Source organism: Stenella coeruleoalba (assembly GCF_951394435.1).
Source record: "Stenella coeruleoalba genome assembly, chromosome: X".
In the NCBI taxonomy this organism is placed as follows: Eukaryota; Metazoa; Chordata; class Mammalia; order Artiodactyla; family Delphinidae; genus Stenella; species Stenella coeruleoalba.
Genome location: NC_137152.1, coordinates 1,704,056 through 1,727,080, shown reverse-complemented (window position 1 = coordinate 1,727,080; position 23,025 = coordinate 1,704,056). Strand labels below are relative to the sequence as shown.

General features: G+C 50.8%; 1 protein-coding gene across 1 annotated transcript; it reads right to left on the bottom strand.

Moving 5' to 3' along the window:
• Positions 1-176: 176 nt before the first annotated feature.
• XG (Xg glycoprotein (Xg blood group)) lies at positions 177-23,025 on the bottom strand (the record flags this gene model as incomplete). Its single annotated transcript, XM_079910323.1, has 8 exons — positions 177-244; positions 3,573-3,689; positions 5,874-5,909; positions 8,297-8,359; positions 11,328-11,390; positions 12,507-12,530; positions 15,122-15,163; positions 22,965-23,025. 8 exons carry the CDS (start codon positions 23,023-23,025, stop codon positions 177-179), a joined length of 474 nt encoding a protein of 157 aa, XP_079766449.1.

Below are 23,025 nucleotides of genomic sequence, written 5' to 3'. Positions count from 1 at the left end.
TTTCTATCTGTTCAGGGTTTAGAACATGTTAAGTGAATCGAGTAACTCTGTCTTTTGGGTGACCACTCCTAGTTGTAGAAACCCCTTTGGGGGATGCGGCCGAATTAGTCTTCATAACCTCTAAACGGGGAGTGACTATTACGTCCATCTGACGAAATAAAGGCAAAGTGTGAGGCTCACACGGTCCCCTTGAGCGCATGGACCTCTGTCGCCATGGTAGAGGCCCCCATCCCCATCACTGCCCCTACAAGACACACAAGCTCCAGGACTGGGCTGCACACAGACGCACAGGTCGTGCGTTGCTCCTAACCCCTGCAGAGCTGGCCAACGTACGAGCCCGCCATCCTTCGGGAGAGAGTGGGCATTCCCTGGCCACATGGTGGGCATCAACACCGGACCACAGAGGGAAGGTCAAGCTGCCATATTTCTTAGACGGTTTACGGGTTTTGCACCCAGCAAGGATCGGTCCTGCACACTGTGGGAGGGGTGCCCGAATGATGTCACAGCATGTCTTGACTCTCTGAGCTCGCTAACTTTCACAGAACCGCAGCCAAGTTCGGTCCCTTCGTGGACCTGGTGAAGTTATCATTAAACGATAATTGAGGAAGCAGACAGAATTTTTTTTTTGGAGTGTACTTGCTTTATAATATGTTGTATTAGTCTCTGCTGTACAGCAAAGTAAATCAGCTGGACGTGTATTTTATCCAGTCCCGAAAAAGGCAGGAGAGAGCTTCAAGACAGGACACTGCTTTAACCAAAAGGGGCTTTCGCCTCAGATAGACGGGAAGGGTATGAACCAAAAAGAACAAAAGCTGCCCCTGCTGCAGAAATTCAAATAGGGGGAGGCGAGTGGCCGTGAAGTTGTAGCAGGTGCCAAAAAACCCAGGATATGTCGTAATACTTGAATGCAGTGTTTTTTTTAAAAAAAATCATAATGAAAGCCCAGAAAAGCCCACCGTGAGCATAGTATCAAAACGTGAAATGAACGTGGGCTCCAGTCTTGCCTCTCTTGCCTCTCGCTGCAGTAGAACTTTACTGACATAAACAGGCAGCAAGCCAGCAGGCTGTAGCTTGCCATTTTGTTATTTTTAAAAAAAAATATGGCACTAAAATAGTATTGATCTTGGTGACTTCGCTCGTTGGGGCTCCCTCCACCCCCTTACGTTTGCGCCTGAGATGATGCCTCATTTTCCTTGCCCATTTTCAGCCCTGAGCTCCCGGGGTCACAAGTGCTTACAGAGTTTGGCCGAAGATGCAAGCGAAATTAATGCACAGTGTCTCTGTAATGATAAGGCATGTTGCCCGGAAAGTAACGTTGTTCTTCATAATCTGTTTCCCCACCCGCCCCGCAAACTTTCCGGGTCCGGGGTTATGTACACCAAGGCTCGCCCCGGCCAGGGGATTGCTCAGTACCACCGACCCACCAGCAGAGGGAGGCCAAGGGTAGGTTTTGGGATTTTGAATTCGCCCAAATCCTTAAAAAAATACTCCTGGAATAGGCGCTTGTTTCATAGCTTCCTTCCTGGAGGTGGAGGCCCCCTGGCAAAACACAGACAGATTCAGACACGGTTGGTCTCAGGACCAAACCTTGGGAGACCCCGAGTTAACATCTGAGCTGCTGTTTCTGCAATAAAGCATTCCCCTCTCCACCCACCCCCGCCCATCTTCCCTTTAGCGATGTCTTTAGGGTTTTCACGATTCAGCAGACAGGATCTCTGCTCCCAAGGACGGCTACCCACCCGTCCTTGGGCGTGTAACTCTTCAAACCCGGAAGCCTGGACCCAAAGGTGAAGCAGAAAGTCCCAGCACGCCCCCAGCCCTGGCCCCAACCCATTTCCCTGGGGTCTATGCACCTTTCGACAGAAAGGTTTGCAATTTAGCCCTTCTGTGGTTTTCTTTTGGGAGAAGGGTCCAAACACTGCAGACTCCACCCAAATATCTTTGCCGACTCCCTTGTGATTGAAAGTTCACGGAAAACAAAAGCAAGTTACTTATGTAAGGTCTGTGGCAGTGAAACCAAATCTTACAGATGAGAAAACCTTTTCAAAAGCATCTCTCAAGTCCCCCGTGGGTCCGTAATAAAGGCCCAGCTTTAACATCCCTTCATTATGCAAGGGGGTCTACACTGGACTGCATCAGAAATAACACTACCAGCGAAGGACCCCAGAAAGTATTTCTTAATTCAAAATATGTTATCACTTATTGAGTGTGACACTTGAACACATCGCGGGTGACTGCTTTCAACTCTATTTGCAATATTTTTTTTTTTTTTGCGGTACGTGGGCCTCTCACTGTGTGGTCTCTCCTGTTGCGGAGCACAGGCTCCGGACACACAGGCGCAGCGGCCATGGCTCACGGGCCCAGCCGCTCCGCGGCATGTGGGATCTTCCCGGACCGGGGCACGAACCCGTGTCCCCTGCATCGGCAGGCAGACTCTCAACCACTGCGCCACCAGGGTAGCCCCTATTTGCAATATTTTTAAACACATTGCCTTGTTAAACAAAAGCAGACACAAAACCTTTTACTCACGAAATCAAAGTACGTATTTTGCATGAACTTTTTTGATAGATTGTATTCAAAAGGATTTAGCCTTTCATTACCTAAGTTAAATTAAGTAACGTATATCTGTCAAAGAATTTTATAACATAATATAGCCAATATTCCGTAATACCTGTAAATGGAGTATAACTCTTAAAACTTGTGAAACACTATATTGTACACCTGTAACATATAATATTGTACAGCAAATATACTTCAATTAAAAAAAATGTATAACAAGAAGAGATCTTAAAAGCCATCATTTAGGTGTGGTTTCAAATCAGCTCTAAAGGCCTATGTTAAAAAAACAAAACAAAACTACTTCAAGGACTTTTTGAAAAGTAATAAATTCTAAATAAAATGAAACATTTTTCATCTTAAGAACAAATTTCCTAGATACAGATGATTCGTGGGAAGATGTGTCAGTGTGTCTATTGGACCTAAGTTGTTTTGGTTGTTATTTATTTATTTTTTTTGCGGTACGCGGGCCTCTCACTGCTGTGGCCCCTCCCGTTGCGGAGCACAGGCTCCGGACGCGCAGGCTCAGCGGCCATGGCTCACGGGCCCAGCCGCTCCGCGGCATGTGGGATCTTCCCGGACCGGGGCACGAACCCACGTCCCCTGCATCGGCAGGCGGACTCTCAACCACTGCGCCACCAGGAAGCCCCCGGTTGTTATTTTATTAAAGTAATTTTGTAAGTGAAATATAGTCGATGTATAATATTATATTCGTTTCATGCATGCAACAGAGCGACTCAACATTTTTATAGATTGTATTCCATTAAAGTTATTATAAAATATTGCCTCTATTCCCTATGCTGTACAACATATCCTTGTTGCTTATTTATTCTATACACAGCAGTTTGTATCTCTTAATCTCTTTGCCCCATCTTGCCCCTCCCCCCTTCCCTCTCCCCACTGGGACCCGCTAGTTTGTTCTCTGTATCTGTGAGTCTGCTTCTGTTTTGTTACATTTATTCATATACTTATCAGGCTTTACACTTAGGGAAGATAAAATTGGGAGGGAAACTTGCCATTCGTCCTGCAACAATTCCACCTCCTGTTGTACTGGAAATAGCGGGCCGTTGCCCCCACCACGGTCACCAGCACCCCGCACAGGATAGGAGACACGATTTTTGCTATCCTGTTGCCTGCGGGAACCCAGAAAAGTAAGATGGTCTGTGAAAAACGGAACTCCGCTGGTTGTAAATAACTCTGCAATCGCATCCCCGGCCCTCCCCACCCTCCTATTCACACAAGAAGCCCGAGGAAGTGATTCTGTTTTCAGGAGAGCTTACCAACCAGTCTTACCGGACTGGGGCACCCAACAGTTTTGCGCAGAAGACCGGCTTGATATGTTTTTTCATGTATTTGTGAATTTGGATGAATCTGTAGCTTTGGGGACATAGAATGCTTACTCATGCAAAAAAATTTTTTTTAACCAAAAAGTGCCTGATAGCCCGACCCTCAAATCACGCTGGGGCTCTGAACACAACCACAGAGCAAACATCAATGCTTTAAGGGAAGCTTAGGTATTCCTGCACAAAATCCAAGGTATGGAAGCGTGATGGGACAAAAATCAACACTTCCCCAGAAGAACAAATCGTTGCTTCCATCTAAAATAACCACCCATGTCCTACATCAGATCCAGGCAAGTGCCCGGCGTGTCGTAGGGGACAGATGAGTGGCCATGCCGTGGATGTGGCTCCCGTGATGCTTGGAAGAGCGTTACCACGGCGCCCAGGGATCTATCCCTCCCTTGTGCTGCTGCCTCACCCTGTCCCCTGCTGGACCCCGCTCTCCAGGGCTCCCCACCTCCCATGCACACCCTCTACCATGTGACTTGGTGGCATGGGAGGTGGGGGGGGGTCCAGGTCATCATCCTCGGAATTGGGTCTTCAGCCAGTAGAACCGGCAGACGTGAAGCTGTGATGCTTCTCTTTATTCTCTGGTACCGTGTCTGGCTGCCTTGTGGCCCAGCCTGGCCTGGCCTCTTGGATGGATGTGGGCTGGTTTTAGCCCAATTGCGACTCACATAATCATAATCAATGGTGGTTGTTTAAAATCACTATGTTTGGGGCTCTTTTGTTACATAGCACCGCTAACTGATACACCTCTTTCCTCTCTGCCATCCCATACAAATCAACCACGTGATATCAATGGTGACTACCAAATGGTCCTCCAGGCTGACCTCTTATCCCCATGTCCACTGTCTCTACAACATCCTCTTTAGTCTGGGAACTAAGTGGGTCTTAACACTGATCTCCCTGACCATCACTGGCCCTCTGATCCATGCGTCTCATAGGTATAAACAGGGGCAGGCTTTTTCCCATGGAGCATGTAGAAAGTGCAGATGTGCCCATGGGGTCGCCTGGCCAGTCACAAGTGTTGCCCCCTGCCCATCACACTCCACACCCTGACCCCATACACTACAGTTGTTCCCGGGGGTGTACCCAGCCCGACCTAGCACAGCACCTACCTCTCCTGTCCTGGCTGCCTCCCACCCATCCTTTAGACCCGGCCTTGGAGATGGTCCCCTCCAGGAGCATCCTTACCCACCTCCATTCTGCCCCAGGCTAGGATGAGTCCCTCTGTCCTGCCGTGGACCCCGTCAAACCACGTGTCAGACCTGGATTCTTGCCCTGAGATGCACCCCTCCTGCCCCACCTCCTGCCCACAAGGAGAGACGCATCCACGGACCTCCCCAGAAGGTCCCTACACCCAGCAAAGAGCAGCACTGAGACTCCGCATGGGGATGGGGTCTGAAGGTTGGAGAGACACCTCAACACCTTTCTTCTTCCCAAAGCCTTGGGGTCAGCTGGGCAGATTCACTGTCACCCTCCACCCAAATGCCAGATGACCAAGAGATTGGACCGCATCCTCCCAGGGACACACAACAAAAGCCCACCATCCGGACTCCAGCCCCCATTTCTGGACCTGTGATGGGGCTGGCAGTGCCCTCTGGGGCTCTCCAAGGCTGAATGCCATGACTTCCCCTCTCCTCTCCATGTTGGCCACCGGTCAGTAGTGGTCAATGAAAGGGACGCCATTGGTGGCCCAGTGGCAGGTCCACGAACCCCAGCCCTGCTCTCGGAGCTCCGAGGCATCTTGCAGCCTGAGGACCGTCCTCGCCCTCCTTCTCTGACCCCCACAGGATGGACCCCTCCTTGAAGGACAGACATGTGTGTTCAGGAGCTTCCAGACGAGCATGGGAACAGTAGGTGCTCCCTGAACACCCTCAGGTTGAAATCATTACACGTCTACCCCACTTCATCCCACAGTGATGTGGAGAGCTCGCTCCTGGAAAGGTGGGCTGCCCCGCCCCTGTGTGTTACCTTGTGGGTTGCCGTACGAGGGGGAGCCGTCTCCACCTAGAAGGGGACAAGCATACGGTCATTCATTTATTCGGAAGAGCTGGTCGGGCTGCCTTCTGCTGCCAGCGCCATGAAATTGATAGGGACATGGCCACGAGCAGAGCAGACCAAACCTCTGCTCTCACGGAGCTGGCCTCCCAGCGGGCAGGTGGGGACAGACAGATCTAGGAAGGGGAGATGCAGGCGTTACAGCTAGGGGGGGAGCGGGACCAGTGGAGGTGGAGGGGGCGTGGCTCTCACCGGGCCGGGCCTGGACCCCAACCTGCTACTTCCACCCCTAGCCTCAAGCAAGATTTATAAAGAGGTTGCAGACAGGACACTGTGATTTTCATCAGAAATATACGTATTTGGTTTTCCTCCCTAATCCAAACACAGAGCCCCTTGGAATTTCCTAAATGATAGGAATGATAAAGGGGTCTTTTGTGAAGTGACAAAAGAGATAAAGGTGTCTTTTGTTATTCAGAACCACACCTGAGTTTATGTGAATGAGGTGACTTTTGGAAACAGGGCAACCGACCAGCGATGGGAGGGTGGGGGCTTTCAGCCTCACCCCGTCCTGTGGCCAAGGAGTCCATCAGGCTCACGTGACAGAGCCTCTGCAAAAGCCCAGGAGACGGGGTTTGGAGAGCTTCCGAGTGAGTGAATTTATCTACACGGTGGAAGGCAGGGCACCCCAATTCCAGAAGCTCCTAACTTGGGACCCCCCTCGCCCTGTGTCTCTTCATCTGCCCGTTCATCTGTGTCGTTTATCATGTCCTTTATGTGAAATAAAATTCAGGTTTCATGGCAGCGCAAGAAACATTTAAACCTAAGAAATTTTCTCTTCCCTTTGGCCTCCTCTCTCCACCCCTCGCTGTGCATCTGTACCTGCCTTAGGCGTTGGTCGGACCTCCCCCATCGGCAGGAAGATCTGCTCAACCTTAAACGGCAGCATTCTCCCAGCGCCAGCAAGACGGCTCCTAACAAGGTAAGCTTCCTTCTCCATCTTGTAAGGGGCCACAGTGACGCTTAGATTGCGTAACCTGTCACTAGTACACGCTGCGAGGTCCAGCCCTCTGTCTCAAAAAACTTACAGAAGTGGGCCTTGACTTCCAAACGGGGCGGAAGAGCTCTCAGACTTTTCTGAGATGCTCTACCTGGGTGATCACCCAATAATCTGGCTCGGATACAATTTTCCATGAGATCGCGCGGCCAATAATAATTAATAATAATAATAATGATAAAAGGGTGTCTCCTGAAACATCTTGGAACAGAGAACAGCTTTGAGAACCCCTTAGGAACATCCTGCTGGACGCTGTCAGTCAAAGAGCACAGGCTTTTGGAGGCGGGGCCGTTAGACCTTTCAAGTCAACCACACAGTGGAGGGTATGTGTGTCCTGATGAAGGGGTTCAGGGGTGAGCTCTCCGTCGCCGTCATGCAACTGATCTTTACAGGACCTACTGTGTGCCATGTCTGGCTTCTGGCTCTGGGGATGCATCAGTGGAGGAAAGGCAAAAATCCCTGCGTGCGTGCGTGCGTGCGTGTGTGCGTGCGTGTGTGCGTGCGTGTGTGTGTGTGTGTGTGTGTGTACTTCTCATTCTAACTCAAGGAAATAAATTAACCACAATTGCATGGCATGGCACATTACAAAGTATAACATGCTCTCCTGCTGCAGCTCAAAGGGCTGCAGAGAAAGGATCACAGTTTAGGATCTAGAGGTCAGGTCTTGGAGACAGACATGCCCCCCCCCCCCAAGCTGAAACCTGCAGGGGAGAAAGGATGCTTGGACCTCTCTGAAGGCTGTCTGGCTGGGCGTAAGCAACGGTGTTTTGCACCCTAGGAATTCAACGTTCGAATAATATCTCAAGAGAATCGGAAATGGGGGAACTCCCCATCGCCCAACCAGCTGGAAATGAGGGTCCCGTAGAGCTGGGCTTTGCCCAGCACCCACCCGTCGGCACACGTGTCTGGCCAAGCCGTGGAATTCTTGCGATTCTCCCACCACCATGAGCCAGCATCCCTTCCCGAGCGGTCCTCCCCCAGGTGCCTGGATTCCCAACACGTCACTCGATCTATGGTGGGAACTCAGGCCACGTGGCCCCAAACGGCTCTTGACAAGGGAAGCAAAACTCAACGGAACACCCAAAACAGGGCAAGCAAGGACACAGAGAATCCCCTTCCTCCATAGTGACGTGAGATGTCTTTGGGGCGCGTTGCATTCTTTCAGCCCCAAACAAAACAAAACAAAACGCATCCTCCGTCAACAGAGAGATTGGTAACAGCAGGTGGACTCCTTGTTAAAGAACCTCTGCGTATTTCAAACGCGCCCGAGGACAGAATTCCAAGATGGTCCATTGCATCCCTCCCAATGCTTCCAGAAGGTGTCTCAGTACTCCGGACTCACCTGCACCGTTGTCAGAGCTGCCAGGCTGGGGACGTGGCAGTGGCTTTGGCCTTGGATAGATATCTGTTGGAAAACACCAAGGTGATGTTAGGAAAAGAATGACATCTTCCCGCAACGAACCGTTCACACAATACAGAAGGCCGAAATACAACATGACATTCCGGCTTGTTTATATTTGCTGTTTATCGCCTTCACAGAGCCTCTGGTACTCAACACCTCCAAAGCTTTAAACACCGTGTTGACCTTGGCGCCCAGAACCTCCTCCTTTGGTTCTGAAAGCAAGAAGTTCACGGATTCCTGAAAAGAATCTGGCAGACGCTGCCCCGTGAATGTTCCGATGTTTAGCGTTATCGCAAACGTCACGTTGTTTGCAAAAGCCCGTCATCAATACTAGGACAGAAGCATCTCACGTTTTTGATGACGTGTTACCCTTCCTGCTGTGCGTGTGTACGTTCCCTCACTGGAGTTAATCTTAACTTTTGTCACAAATGCCCTTAATCTGCCCTTCAAACTTCGCCCAAGCTTCCTGCCCCAGAGCCTTGGCACAAAACGCTGTCTCTGCCAGGATCTCCCATTCCACCTGCAGAGCCTTTCTTGCACAGCAGAATGTTCCAGAACACCCTGTATTCAAGGGACTGCTCACCACTGCCTTCAATGACTCACCTTTCTTCTCAAGAGACACACACAGGACCTGGGTGAGCCAGAGGGCAAGCGTGAAATTTAAGGAGAGCGTCTACTCCTGTGTTGCTGTTTCCACACTTAAGTTCTAATCAAGTTCTTTCCCCTCTTCGTTTGCTGTCTGCGTTGCGTTTGCTGCGTCCCTGTTTCTACACGTTTTATCATTTCATTATGAATCGTTCCAAACGGGTCAGGCAGAAAGTATACTCACTGAGTCTCATCAGCGTTCCAAAACCCCTTAATCGAGACGTGTTCCCCAATACACAATAAACCATCAGCAGAACTAGCTTCTAAGGGACAGTCAGGCTGATACCAAAAGCCATATAACTCGTATCAAATATAAATTCGTTATCTGGGGGTACCATTGTAAAGGCATCTCCCCACTGGGTTTTAGCAGAGCTTGAAAACAAAGGCCAGAAAGCAACCTTCCTCTCATTTGGAATGTGTCAGCTGCTGGAACCCTGAGTCACACAGGGACCCCTCCCAAGCATGAGGCTTGCTACCCACGCCCTGGGGTGGGTGAGTCACCCTGGTCCGGGTGACTCATCTTACAGGATGGCCAGCATCCAACATTCTCTGGACCCCGTAGGAGGGAAGCCCATGGGAATACGTTTAACCCGAGATCCCCAAATAGCCTGTAGCAAGAAACGCTCCCCAGGAGGGATTTCCATGGCACCTTGTAGAACAACAGCGCTCCACTGGACAATAGTTTGTTGAAAAGGCTGGGAGGGATTTTTACAGGAAAGGAATCGATGGAGCTGGGATGTTAAAATTGGAGGGGAAAAAAAAAACGAAAGGGGATGAAACCTAGCAGGGCCCTGTGGAGCTCCTGGGCACAAAAGCCTTCCTGTGTCCCCCGTTTCTTGATTACAGGAAATAGGCTTCCTTCAGCCCCCACGACCTTCCCTGAGTTCCAACAGGGCAGATTCACAGTTGCCAATCAGGGAAGGGAGGGGATGCAGAGACAAGGGAGGAGCAGTGAAGACACAATAGTGCAGCCTGGGGGCAGGTCCTGGTTTCCCCTCAAGGGATACACGTGACCGTACTGTTTGTCAGATACTGAAAACCCCAACAAATGGACGATGTTAACTATTTGATAAGACATTCTTCATTCCAAAGAGAAGGCCACAGTTTGATAACCTCTGAGAAGCACAGAAGCCCATCAGGAGAGCACCTGAGCCCAGGTGCCGTCTAGACTGAAGGAGTGCAGGCCCTGCAGGCACCCTGGTCCTTCTCAGCAGCCCCACCCTTTGAACCATTGCTATAAAACTCCTCACCGAATCCCACCCCAGGTAGGGACACTTTTTTTTTCTTTTTTGCGGTACACGGGCCTCTCACTGTCGTGGCCTCTCCCGTTGCGGAGCACAGGCTCCGGACGCGCAGGCCCAGCGGCCATGGCTCACGGGCCCAGCCGCTCTGCGGCATGTGGGATCCTCCCGGACCGGGGCACGAACCCGCGTCCCCTGCACCGGCAGGCAGACTCTCAACCAGTGCGCCACCAGGGAAGCCCAGGGACACAGTTATGAGGGCAGCAGCCCGCTGTGTCCCCCTTTGCCGGGCAAAGCAACGAAGCTATTCTTTTCTACTTCACCTGAAACTCTGTCTCTGAGATTCAATTTGGCACCGCTGTACAGAAGCCAAGTTTCGGTATCAAAGATGACAAAGTAGTGACGTAAGCGTCCATTAACGAACGCAGTTAGTGGCCTGGGCTGCTTTGCAATTAGGTAACACCTTCGTAGAACCTTACGTCTTACTTTTCATGACATCTCCCTCACCATGGCCATCACCACCGCCGAGGAGATGAATTTCCACCCATCCCAAGGCCACACCAAGCTTCCAGGAAGCTTCCGCAAGCTCTCAACTTGGCCAGTGTCACTGGTCACCTCTGCCTGGTCAGCTTTTAGGTCTTTAGGGTTTTTGAATTGCTGAGGACTTTATGGGCTATTGGCTAATATTACCCCCCTCCCGGCCCCCCCCCTTTTTTTTCAAGTGATCTATAGGCGCAGTGTCTGCCAAGCTTTTAAAACAAAGGAGAAACTGAAGATAAATGACCTAAAACGCACAGTGCAAGGGAACTTATTAGGAACCACGGAAACAGCTAGAAGAAGACTCGTCCTCCAGCCTGATTAAAATTGCAGCACAGTAATGCACGACGTCCCCAAATGCTCAGTATTCTCCAAGTGTCTGAGCAACGAGGAAATAAAATGATGCAAACTGCTCCCCCCCCCGCCCCCATAAAAGCTGACTTGGTTCTTACTTCAGAAGCAGTCAGATGAAAACTCATAGTTAAAAGGAAAAAAAAAAAAGAGGCACCTTTCATCAAACTTGCTTTGAAATGAACGAACTTTCTTACTTCCACTGTTGTCGGGATTTCCGGGCTGTGGCTGGTGGGGAGGCGTGGGCTTTGGGTAGATATCTGTGGGGAAGACAACACTGCATGTTTAGAAGAGGAGCATGTCCTTCCGTCAGTAGCAGCCTATAAAATAAGAACTAGATCTTGTATTTGATTCACAGTTGCTGCTCACAGATCACCATCGAGCCGCTAAAAATCATTCAGCCGCTAGAAGGAAAACCTCGGAACGTAGAACTTAAAGAAAAAACTGCATACACACAGTTACAAAAGGAACTGTTTAGCCTTTACATTGTACGCAAAAAAAAAAACAACCAAAAAACCCAAAAAACTGTTCATGCCTTGAAGATTATTTTGTGCGACATTTGCTATGTGATGCCACTTCCCTCCGGTATCTGCCTCCAGCTCTTCAGGCAAACATTTACTTTCACTTTGTTTAACAGCATATAACCGACTTAAAAGTGCTTTAAGCCCTGTCTTTTAACAGTCATTAAATCATTTTACATCTACAGTAATTAACGTTACGTTATTCCTACTATTTTATTTTTTTTCCTTTCTTTTCTTTTTTCAAATTTCTGGACCTCTACTTAGTTAATCAAGTTTGCTTTATTCTTCATTCAATCAAATTTATTTTATTCTCCATTTAATCAAGCTGATTCTTCATTTGTCTCTATTTAGTTAATCAAGTTTGTTCTTCATTCAATCAACTTTATCCTTCTTTTCATCAACTTTATTCTCAATTTTTCTCTCCTGGACTAACGTAGGAATTATACACGATCAACCTAAGTGTGCGTGTTTCTGTTGAAATCCTTGTTTTCAGTTCATTTGGGTCTATACCCAGGAGTAGAACTGTTGCGTCATAGGGAAATTCTATACGTAGCTTTCTGAGCAGCTGCCAGACTGTTTTCCGCTGAGGCTGCACCGTTGTCTATCCCCACCAGCAACGCACGAAGGCTCCAATGTCTCCACACCCTCAGCGACACTTGGTATCGCCATATTTTGATTCTAGCAGTCCTAGTAGGAATGATGTCTCACTGTGATTTTGATTTCTAGTTCCCCAAGGACTAGGCTTTGCTTTAAACACCTGCCCCTCTTTCACACACTCCACGTCCCTAGAAACACCTTCCAAAACCTCATCTCAGGGGCGCAGCCTCATTTCTGTGCAGCCAGGTAGTCCCTCACCTGAGCTCGGCTTCTTGGTGGGCTCTGTGGACAGAGAGGACATACATTCAGTATGCTTCGAGGATTTACGTGCAGCTCCAAGAAAGAATCGTTAATGCCCTAATAAACAATGAGAATTTCAAGGCGCTAACACAGACATGATATGAACACAAATTCCACTCTGTATTCGGGGCGGGGGGAGAACAAAAGCATCTTTAAAACCCACGCCCACCAGTCTCCACGGGAGCTATGCAGAGGTCCCGCTGGGGGAGCAAAGCTTTCCTGGGGTGGTCGGCTAAGCTCCTTAGGAAGTAAGTTTCATCTGAGCCTTGCAGGAGGTGAGGTAGCGAGATTTGGGACGCCAGCAGGAGGACCGACTGAGCAAAGAGCCTCCAGGGCAGGGGGCGCAGAGCTGGTGCCCCACAAACGTGCCTGCGGAGCAGAGGTAGGGCGGCTGAAGGCAGATCTGGAGAGAAGCTTCCCCCGGTTCCAGGACGATGCTTCTCTCACTTTCTTGAACGTGTTTCTTCACGTGACGAAAGTTTGCGGAGTGCCTGTTGTTGCCGGGGGTGTGTAAACGCGGTGGTCCACAGCTTCCCAGGTGGTTTCGGTTCCCTGAGGTCAGCACTCATGGACGGGGCATCAAGTGCAGCGTACCTGTCTGCCAGGCTCAGTGAGTCTGGGGGGTGCAGTGTGGGTGGGCAGACAGGGGCAGGAGGAAGAGGTTGGGAGAAGGTGCTCCGAGGGGTGGCCCCTGACAAGGGTGAGGGAGGTTGGAACTGCCGGGTGCACAGTGGACAGGGTCCTTCCTCTCTGCAGAGAGCCCTCTCTCACTGAGCATCGTGGGTTCAAGGTCCATCCACGCGGTAGCCTGGGTCAGAGCTTCACGCCTTTTCATCGCTGAGTCACATTCCACTGTGTGCCTGGACCCCAGGCTCTTTCTCCATCCATCCGTCCATGGACACGTGGGTGGCTTCTGCCTTCTGGCGATGATGAGTTACGCCGCTGTAAACACGTATGCGTCTGAGTCTCTCCTTTCAATCCTTCCCTTTCTTCCTAGGAGGGGAATTGCCAGTTCACAGGTTGATGACGTTTTTGAATCGATAAAACGCCTCCGATGATTCTGCACCACAGTCCTCAGCTGCGTGTGCCCTACCCTGGGCGTGCTCCGTCTTTACCCATCCCAGACCCTGTGCCAACCACCCAGGCTGAATGTGGGGCGGTACCTCCCAATGCCCCGCAGTGTGGCTGCAACCACTGGCCCTCCTATAACCCTGAGCTCGCAGCCGGTCCACTCTGGGAAGGACTGAGCCCTTCACCCTTGCAGTCAGACGGGGGAAGCAGCGTGTCAGCTTTGACCTGCATCACTACGCTTGTCTGGTGCTCTGACAAGAATCTCACATCTGCTCTGTCACGGTTACCACTAGCAAAAGCCTCAGTCAGTGGGGAAAACTGCGGAGGGAGCAGGTCTTGCCTCCATTATTTTGTTCTTTCTATTTCTTACATGTCTGCAATTTTTCTGATTACAAAATAATACGTAGTAAAAATTCTAACATATCAGAAATGTAAAAACTTAGATAATGAATATCTTTCAAAATGCCATTCTCTACAGAAGAAATATTGTTAAAATTCTATGATTCCTAAGGTGTGTTTTCATTTTAAAAAGCAGCTCCTTTGAGAGTACAGAAGTGCTGAGTGTCGCTCCCCGGCTCATAAGTGGAGAAGTGGTGACAGGCCGCTATTGGAGGCCACCCTGTCCCCTCGTTCTCAAGCTTCTTTTTTTTGTGTGTGGTACGCGGGCCTCGCACTGCTGTGGCCTCTCCCGTTGCAGAGCACAGGCTCTGGACACGCAGGCCCAGCGGCCATGGCTCACGGGCCCAGCCGCTCCGCGGCATGTGGGGTCTTCCCGGACCAGGGCACGAACCCCTGTCCCCTGCATCGGCAGGCGGACTCTCAACCACTGCGCCATCAGGGAAGCCCTGGTTGTCATCCTTTTTTAAGTTGAGTGGGTCTGGTGACCACGTCCTTTCTTTACTTCTTGGAAAATCCACCGTAATTGATGTGCGATCAGGGACTGGGGGTTCTCCTGAGGACAGGAGAAGCTGATTTTTCCGAGTAGACAAGCACTGATGTGTCTTCCCACTGTGCCTGCAGGTCACGACCTTTCCTTCCTCCCCAAGCCCCCAGGTCTGAACGCTCCTGCCACCCAGCTTGACTGTGGGCCTTAATCCAGACCTTCCTCCCGGGCCCAGGAGATGTACAGTCAGCCTTTCTGCTGGCAAGAAGGTCCAGCTGACCTCAAGAGTAGCGGCCACACACAGGTGGGGTGTAGGGGGGGGGTCTTCCAAGTCGTAGATGCCCCGCGAGTAGAGGTGAACCACATTTAAGAGAAGGAAAACCCTCCAGGGTATGCGCGGACCCCTGGCTTGGGGAGCCCAGACCTACCAAGACAGAAGACCGAGCCCCACAGCTAAGGCCGGATGTGAAGGTCCATCTCCCGGGGCTTGTGTCTTAGGTGAAAAACAGAGCTCTCACTGCCTGGAATTCGGAATCCCCGCCACCCCCAGCCCCGAGGCAGCACAGAGCTGACACAGGCTGCGAAGCACAGCATCTCCTAGAGGAAGACAGGCACTTACCGGGGTCATCGAGAGCGTCGGCCAAATCAAAGTCACCTTGACCTGTGGGGAGACAGGGCGCTAGGTCACACCGCGATGGGACCGTCGGGGCCCCCTGACACCTGTCTCCACCCCCTTGGCCCCACCTGCCCAGACATCCCCCCTGGTGCAAAGGTCAAGCCCAGCACCCACCGTGAGGTCAGCGGAAGACCAAAGTCCCCCCCCTCTCTCCACGTCCCCTGTGGTGTGTTTGTCAAGCCAACATCTTGGCTCTCCTGGCAGGCTGCGCCCCTCACCAAAGACGCCTCCGAAGGAAGATGACGGCACCCCGTCTTTTTTATTTTATTATTATTGAAGTATAGTTAAGCTACAATATAGTGTTAGTTTCTGCTGTACGCGAAAGTGATTCAGTTATACATATATATACGTTTTCAGATTCTTTTCCCTTACAGGTTATTACAAGATATTGAATGCAGTTCCCTGTGCTGTACAGTTAGGTCCTTGCTAATTATCTATTTTATATACAATAGTTGACATCTGCTAATTCCAAACTCCTAATTTATTCTCCCCCCCCCCACCGCTTTCCCCTTTGGTAACCATAGGTTTGTTTGCTATGTCTGTGAGTCTGTTTCTGTTGTGTAAATAAGTTCATTTGTATTATTTTTTACATTCCACGTATAAGTGATACCGTATGGTATTTGTCTTTCTCTGACTTATTTCACTTAGTATGATCATTTCTAGATCCATCCATGTTGCTGCCAATTGCATCCCCATCTTTTTTTTTAATTAAAAATAATGTTTTTAGGGGCTTCCCTGGTGGCGCAGTGGTTGAGAGTCCGCCTGCCAATGCAGGGGACACGGGTTCGTGCCCCGGTCCGGGGGGATCCCACATGCCGCAGAGCGGCTGGGCCCGTGAGCCATGGCTGCTGGGCCTGCGTGTCCAGAGCCTGTGCTCTGCAACGGGAGAGGCCACAACAGTGAGAGGCCCACGTACCGCAAAAAAAAAGGAAAAAAAAATTTTTTTTTTTATTATTTTTTTTGGCTGTGCCGGGTCTTTGTTTTTGCGTGCGGACTTTTCTCTAGCTGCAGCGAGCGGGGGCTACTCTTTGCTGCGGTGCGTGGGCTTCTCATTGCAGTGGCTTCTCTTGTTGCGGAGCATGGGCTCTAGGCACGCGGGCTCAGTAGTTGTGGCACGTGGGCTCAGTAGTTGTGTCTCGCGGGCTCTGGAGCGCAGGCTCAGTAGTTGTGGCGCACGGGCTTCGTTGTTCCGCGGCATGTGGGACCTTCCCGGACCAGGGCTCGAACCCGTGTCCCCTGCATTGGCAGGCAGATTCTTAACCACTGCACCACCAGGGAAGTTCCTGGTATCCCCGTCTTAAACAGGAGGGAGATGCTCCTAGAATCTCAGCTGCCTCGAGCAAAACACACAGACGTCTTGGAAAGCCAAAGAACCCGTGTATTCTGCAAACATTTACGAACAGCGACTCTGATCGAGGCACACCGTCACCCAATGGGGACGGGACCTTCCATGACACTAGCCCTGCTTCCTGGTTCTTTAGGGGAGAGGGACCCGTGAATATCCCTAAAGGTGGGGACAGGGTGTAGCGGGGACCACAAGGCTGCGGGGGCAATTGCACGTCTTGTGTGAGCCGACCTGGAGGTCTGCCTGGAGGAGGTGACACGTGAGCTGTGTGGAAGATAGTGGTTTACGCACCGGGAGACACTCTGGCCCCAGTTTACACCTCAGGGGATGCCTTCAGGAAATGCGGTACAGTGGCGGCTCTGTGGCTGGAACTGTGGATATCTTCCTTTATGGCTAAGACAGAATGCATCTTGGACTGAGGCCCAGAATCGCGCTGCCCTCGCCTCTCCATGACACCCCCGCAAGCATTTCCCAAACATTTCAACCCCGGCTCCCTCTCAGTGTTCAGGGGCCCAGATATTTTGTTGGCGTGCGAGTTTCAGACTTGCTAAAAATACTATGAGGAAGTCTAGGGTCTGGAGAGAAGCGGAGGCTGGATTTCAGTTTTCTTACAAGCTCAACTCGGAGAAACTTGGGTGGATAACAAGTGAGTCGGGGGGACTGGCACCGACTGCTCACGGGTACGGGGCTCCTTATGGGGGTGATAAGAACATTCTGGCATTCGATGGTGGTGATGGTCGCACAACATTGTGAACATGCTGAACAAAAATGTCTGCACTATTCACTTTCAAAGCGTTCACAGGGTGACTCTGATGCATGTGAATTTTATCTCAAAAAAACACACAAAACCTTTTTAACGAGCTGAGTCTTCCTTTCCTGCCAGTTTAAGGGCTTCTTCACACACACATCCCACCCATCACTTTCGCCGCCTCTAAAACTAGGGAAGCCCAATCAGAAAACCTCTGAGCTTCTGACCAACTTGTATCTCATCTTTGGCTGATAAAAAACAGCTTTTGAAAAGAGCTCTGTTGAGACAGAATCCACAGATTATACAATTCAATATAATCGAAACTGGACGGCAGAGGAGCTGAGGTCAGAGGGCATCCGCCGGCAGCCTCACGGTCCGGACTGGAAGCCGGGGCTCAGTGCGTTTAGAGGCCAAACCCCGGAGAGCCGTCTCTAACACAGGGAGGTGCCGCATCTGTCCTCAGCACCCCTCTCTTTGGCCAGGGTCTGTTGTCCCTCCAGCTTCTGCCAGGTCCTCTTTTGGGGACAAGCTGGCCACTCTCTGCTCTGGGTCATTGTGCAGGGGCTGGGTGACAGGAATCAGGGTCAGCCTTGGGGACTCTGAAGACACATCCCTTCCAGGGCTGCCAGTGGGGCTGTGGCTGACCCTCCCTCCAGTTTGAAAGGACAGATACCGGTGCAGGGCCCCCAGTGCCCCTCAGCTACCAGGGCAGCTCCAGAATTTGCATTCTCATCGCCAGTTGGCAGTTTACAGGTAACTCTCACCAGGCTCTTCCCAGGAGTTCCAGGCGTCCCGTGAAGAAGCACCTACACAGTGTCCTCCAACCTGAGATGATCAAAGCCTCTGTTATCTGTCTCCTCCCGGCCTGTCCCGAATCCATCGCACAACCAACGGGGCTGGGCGGGAGCTGGCTGTTTTCCAAAAGGGCCTTGGGTCGTCTCTGGGGACGTGGTAGCCTTGCCGCTGGCCTTCTCACGGCCGGAAGCCAGGGAGCGCCGTCTGGGGCTCTGAGAACAGCCAAGTCCCTCCGCCCTGCCTTAACCCCATTCTGTGTCCCCTTCTCTTTCAGCAGCCTCCTTCCGTGTGGAGATGCTTCTGACGAGGAGAGGTCGTGGAGGAAGCTGTCCCTAGCTGTGGCGCTGCTGGGAGGCCCGCGGGCGTGACTCAGGCACAGAGCCGGCGACCGCACCCAGTATGAGGCGCTCCCCTACCCTGGGCTTGGCGACGATCCAGTCCCGCAGGCCAGTGGTTTAGCCCCAGAGGGGCTGCAGCCCAGACCCTCCCCACGTGCTTCAAATCGTAGCCCCACCGGGTGCAGCCCTGCCAGGGACCTCACTCAGGTGGACGCTGCTGATTCAGAGGTTCAACCTCGGTGGAGCTGGGGGGCAGGGGGCATGCAGCTCCCCAGGGCAACTACTTCCACTAGCTTTTTTTTTTCAATCGGAGCCTAAGACGGGGCCGGGAACATAAGACGTGTTTCTGATCTGCTTAGTTTAGCTGGCTCGGCCGTTGCTAATCGATCCCACATGTTCTGGGCTCTGTAAACCCCGAGGGGAAAGGAGCCGCGTGGGGTCTGCGATCATAAGGCTGGTCACCCATTGCTGACGTCCTGGAGATGGGCGTTGAAAAGGACTCATGCTGCCGGGCGGGAGGTCTTAGCGCCATACCCAAGAACCCCTACCCTCCAAAAACAAAGCTAGTTAGGAGGGATTTTGAGACGAAATCACCTGAGTGGCACTTGGAGGAATTCTCTCCCTGTCTCTAGTAACCCATCCCCTCCCTCCCCAGTCAGATTCTACCCCATCAAGATTCTAAGATGCTTTGTATCAGAGTTTGCTTCCCTGAACTTCTCAGACCCACAAGCCTACAGGACAAAGGGAATTTTTGCAAAGGGCAGAGCTGTTGGAATAATCATGACACGGCGCTGAGGAGGACACCACGCACTAGAAAAAACCCACCACGCCTCCACAGCGGAGGCGACCACGATAGAGGCACATGTCCCAGTTCCCACTAACTAACCCCTGAATTATTCCCTCTGAAGGAGAAAACCAGCCCCAGGCTAGCTCTGAGAAGAGGGGGGAAAACTGATTACTATCTAAAGCCCTGTCACCAATGACAGCCGCTAGCAGTAGCATTTATAGGTGCTGAATTTAATTACCTTGGAGTGGGTCCATCAGGGGACAAGAATCCCACCCCCCACAGGCAGGCAGGATCTTAGATTTTATTATTCCGGCCAGTGTCGGGAACGGCTGCCCTTCAAGACAATTGCTTTCCATTCCTTTACATAGGAATTTACAGGCTTCATCTGAAGCCTGGGTTAATTGAAGCCAGTCCTTCCGGAACCAGCGGTCACAGGTTAAGCCACTTTGCACGCCATAAATGGGTAGGACGTTCTTGTCCTTGAGGGATTTCACCCAGCTGAAGCAGGACTCCCAGGGAACAAAGCCCGACTTCCTTCAGGCAAATTTAAGGTGCCCCTTTTGACTCTGGCTCCATTGTTTTTAAAAATACTATATACTTCAGGGGACTTCCCTGGTGGTCCAGTGGTAAAGAATCCGCCTTCCAATGCAGGGGACGTGGGTTCGATCCCTGGCCTGGCACCTAAGATCCCAGTGCCGCGAGGCAGCTAAGCCCACGCGCTGCAACTACCGAGCCCGCACGCCTCAGCTAGAGCCTGCGTGCCGCAAACGACGGAGCCTGTGCTCTAGGGCCCTCGAGCCACAACTACTGAAGCCTGCGCGCCTACAGCCCGTGCTCTGCAGGAAGAGAAGCCACTGCAATGAGAAGCCCGTGCACCGCAATGAAGAGCAGCCCCCACTCGCCTCAACTAGGGAAAAGCCCGCACGCAGCAACGAAGACCCAACGCAGCCAAAACTAAATAAATAAAATAAATTTATAAAAATTAAAAATAATAAAAATAATAAAGTCTACGGGAGGAAGTGCGTGGGTTATATGCAAATATGACATTATTTTATAGAAGGGACTTGAGCAACCATGGATTTTGGTGTCCCAGGGGGTCCTGGAACTAATCCCCCTCAAATACCAAGGGATGCCGGTACTTTTTTAGTCTGTAGGTAGAAAAGGAGCTCTGTTTAAGCACACACACATGTTTAGTCTTGTCTGAGAAGAGAAGAAGATACAATACATGTAGAAGGGGATTTCAGAGCCACTGTATAATATAGATACAGGAAAATGGTAATGTATACCCAGGATACAATAGATATACAGGAAAAAAGGGAATATAAGGAAATACATATATATGTATATATATATATATACAAAATCTAGAGTTATACCTGTATTATAGCTAGCTAGCTAGATGATAGATAGTTGATAGATGTTAGATAGTTGATAGATAGATGATAGGTAGATAGATAGTTGATAGATATTACATAGTTGATAGATAGATACATAGACAGAAGATAGATAGGTAGGTAGATAGATAGGTAGGTAGGTAGATAGATAGATTTTTTTCTCAACAAACCAAACACGACAAGCAGCCCCTGGAGTTTCCATCTCTGCTTCTATCAGCTTTTCGAAGACCTGTCTTGGTCTCATGGTCCTTCAAGTGCATCCAGGTTTGATAGCGAAAGGTAATTCAATACACTGGAAATCTGCCACCACCGAATTGTAAACCCCTCTGCCTCAGGACTGTAATCAAATTCTTCTTTTATTTTATACACACAGTTTAGTCGTTCTAAGAACGGTTAAGTGACGTTCACCATAGCGATAGTCTGCTCTTCCGGAGCCTTGGTAACAAGCAGCTTGACAGCCTTGCAGGAAGTGCTTGGGGACCCCGTGAACTCGCTCACGCCGACAGCTGCTGGTGGTTTGGGGTGTGAGGGGTGGTCCATGCATTTAACAAGCTACCCAGGACTCGGGCCAGCTGCACAACATCTTCACACCGACACACCCTGATCCAGACCTCACTACCTTTCCCGTCCCTCCTCGCACCTCTCCTGCCTGTGCATGTTCCCAGCAATGGGACCTCAGACAAATGATGGAACACCTCTGTGCCTCCGTGTACCCATCTATAAGAGGGCATCAAAAAAAAGGGCATCAAGGGACACCCCTGGCAGTCCAGTGGTTAAGACTCTGCGCTTCCAAAGCAGGGATGCAGGGGACACGGGTTCAATCCCTGGTCAGGGAACTAAGATCCCACATGCCGTGCGGCATGGCCAAAAATAAAATAAAATAATACCATCTTTAAAAAGAAAAAAAAAAAGTTCCGTGTTAGATCAGAAAAGGAAACATATTTAAAAAGAAAGAAAGAAAAAGTGCACCAAGCCGGGCAGCCCCAGCCCAAGGCTGTGTGAGAATGAACTCGATTAACACCCGCAGAGCCCGTCGCAAGTCACGCCCTCATCAAAAGAACGTAACCTGGGCATCCTCGGGAGCACTCAGCTAACGTCAGCCAGGGCCGGCTCCTGCATTGTTTTCTCTTCTGAAGAACAGCGGTTAAATCCACAACACGTTTCCCCAGCACATACGTGATGCGCTGAAGGAATCTGACATCCCATTATCCCCAAAGGAGCAACCCGACCGTGCCTGGGAGGAGGCGGAGCTGCCTGAGCCCGCAGGTGAACCCACAGTTCCTACCATGTGCACAGCAGCAGGAATAAACGCTCAGACAGGTTTTGCTGGCTCGGCTTCTGGGCGGGTCTGTGTAGAATCAGAGCTCTGCTCTCTTGCTCTTCTCAGCCCTGGTGTCAGTTCAGGGACTAACGTCTCCCTGCAAACAGAAGCGCCTGGACTGCGTTTCTGCGTGACCCACGTGCCGGGGGGCACGATGTGCAGACAGCAAGGACTCCCGGAAGGGTCTCGGGGAAGATCCTGGGCTCTGGGTGCCAGGATGTCTCACAAAACCCCATCTGCCCCTCAACAACCATCCTCAAACAGGATAAACAGGAAATGTCACAAGACTGCCCGCCCAATGAAATCCTTTCAATTCCGAACCTACAACACTTCTCACTCTTAAATCCTGCCTGGGCCTCCACCTCCTAAAATTCAAATGAGGACCAAAGGAGCTTATCCAATTGCGGTTAAATCCTACACGTCATGGGTAAATTATAGTTCCCAAACTAGGTCCCTCCCCACCTCTGCTCCCCGACAAACCAAAATCCTGGCATCACCAGAAGAACCTGTATTGAAGTTTGGGGCGTAAACAATTCAGATGCTTTTCATTTGCCAACAGGAGGGGTGACATTGGTGAGAAACGTCTAAACACCTGAACGGAGGCTGCCCTTCCAGTAAACCCAATCTTGGGTGATCAGTCCCACAGAACCAAGCTGGGTCTCAGTTCCATTGTCCTCATCCAGAAACGCAGCCCTGATTATTTTAAATCGAAAACAAGGAATTGAAAAATCCCAACACGCCCCAGGAACACGGGTCACTTTTTTCCGTGTGTGACACACAGAGATCAAAAGCAGACCACAAAAACAGTGCGCGTCTAAGTACTGAGTCCACACCCTACACTTCTGGATCCAATTCCCAGACCCCGAATTGGAACCCGGCCCCTTTTGCTCCCCTCAAAGCCATCATACTTGGTCTGTTTTTTGGTTTTTCTACTATCTGGCACCTTCGAGCCATTTCCTGAGTGGAAGTGGTTTGGGGCGGAGTTTTTTTTTTTTTTTAAAGCAGTCAGATAGAAATGCACACCCACGCGGCTCTCCCCAGAGCAAACCCTCCCTTACCTCGGACGTGCATCAGAGAACACAGGAACGTGAGGTAGAAAAGGCCCCACCAGGGCTCCAT